We start from the raw sequence: 429 nt of genomic DNA, 5'->3' as shown, positions 1-429 counted from the left end.
GGGCTGGAGCTGAATTCGGGGAGTCCCCAAAGGTGGCTCGTGTCCCCGCTGGTGGGTGACGAGGCCGGAGCGCTGGCGGTGGCTCCCCAAGGACCCCACGGCGACAAGCAGAGTTAAGGGGATTCTCAATGTCTGTATTTTGGGGTCTTTTGGGGCTCCTGGAGGCAGATTCGGTGACACCCGGCACCCGTTTCGGTGTCCCCGAGGGCTACTTGTGTCCCCGCTGGTGGGTGACGAGGCCGGAGCGCTGGCGGTGGCTCCCCGAGGTCCCCGCAGTGACGGGCAGAGTTAAGGGGATTCTCCAATCCCCGCGTTTTGGTGGCCATGGGGTGCTCAGAGGCAGATTCGGTGACACCCGGCACCCGTTTCGGTGTCCCCGAGGGCTACTTGTGTCCCCGCTGGTGGGTGACGAGGCCGGAGCGCTGGCGG

General features: G+C 66.0%; 1 protein-coding gene across 1 annotated transcript in view; it reads left to right on the top strand.

Annotated features, from left to right (window-relative positions):
* Positions 1 to 324: 324 nt before the first annotated feature.
* The window catches only part of TRIM28 (tripartite motif containing 28), a 21,340-nt gene continuing 21,235 nt past the window's right edge, over positions 325 to 429 (top strand). The window contains exon 1 of the mRNA XM_009285467.1: positions 325 to 401. Within this exon, the coding sequence (XP_009283742.1) occupies positions 325 to 401 (77 nt within the window). The remainder of the gene's footprint in view (positions 402 to 429) is intronic.

Source organism: Aptenodytes forsteri, unplaced genomic scaffold (assembly GCF_000699145.1).
Source record: "Aptenodytes forsteri isolate BGI_AS27 unplaced genomic scaffold, ASM69914v1 Scaffold472, whole genome shotgun sequence".
Classification (NCBI taxonomy): domain Eukaryota; kingdom Metazoa; phylum Chordata; class Aves; order Sphenisciformes; family Spheniscidae; genus Aptenodytes; species Aptenodytes forsteri.
The sequence above is the reverse complement of the archived record's forward strand: the minus strand, read 5'-3'. Positions and strand labels throughout refer to the sequence as shown.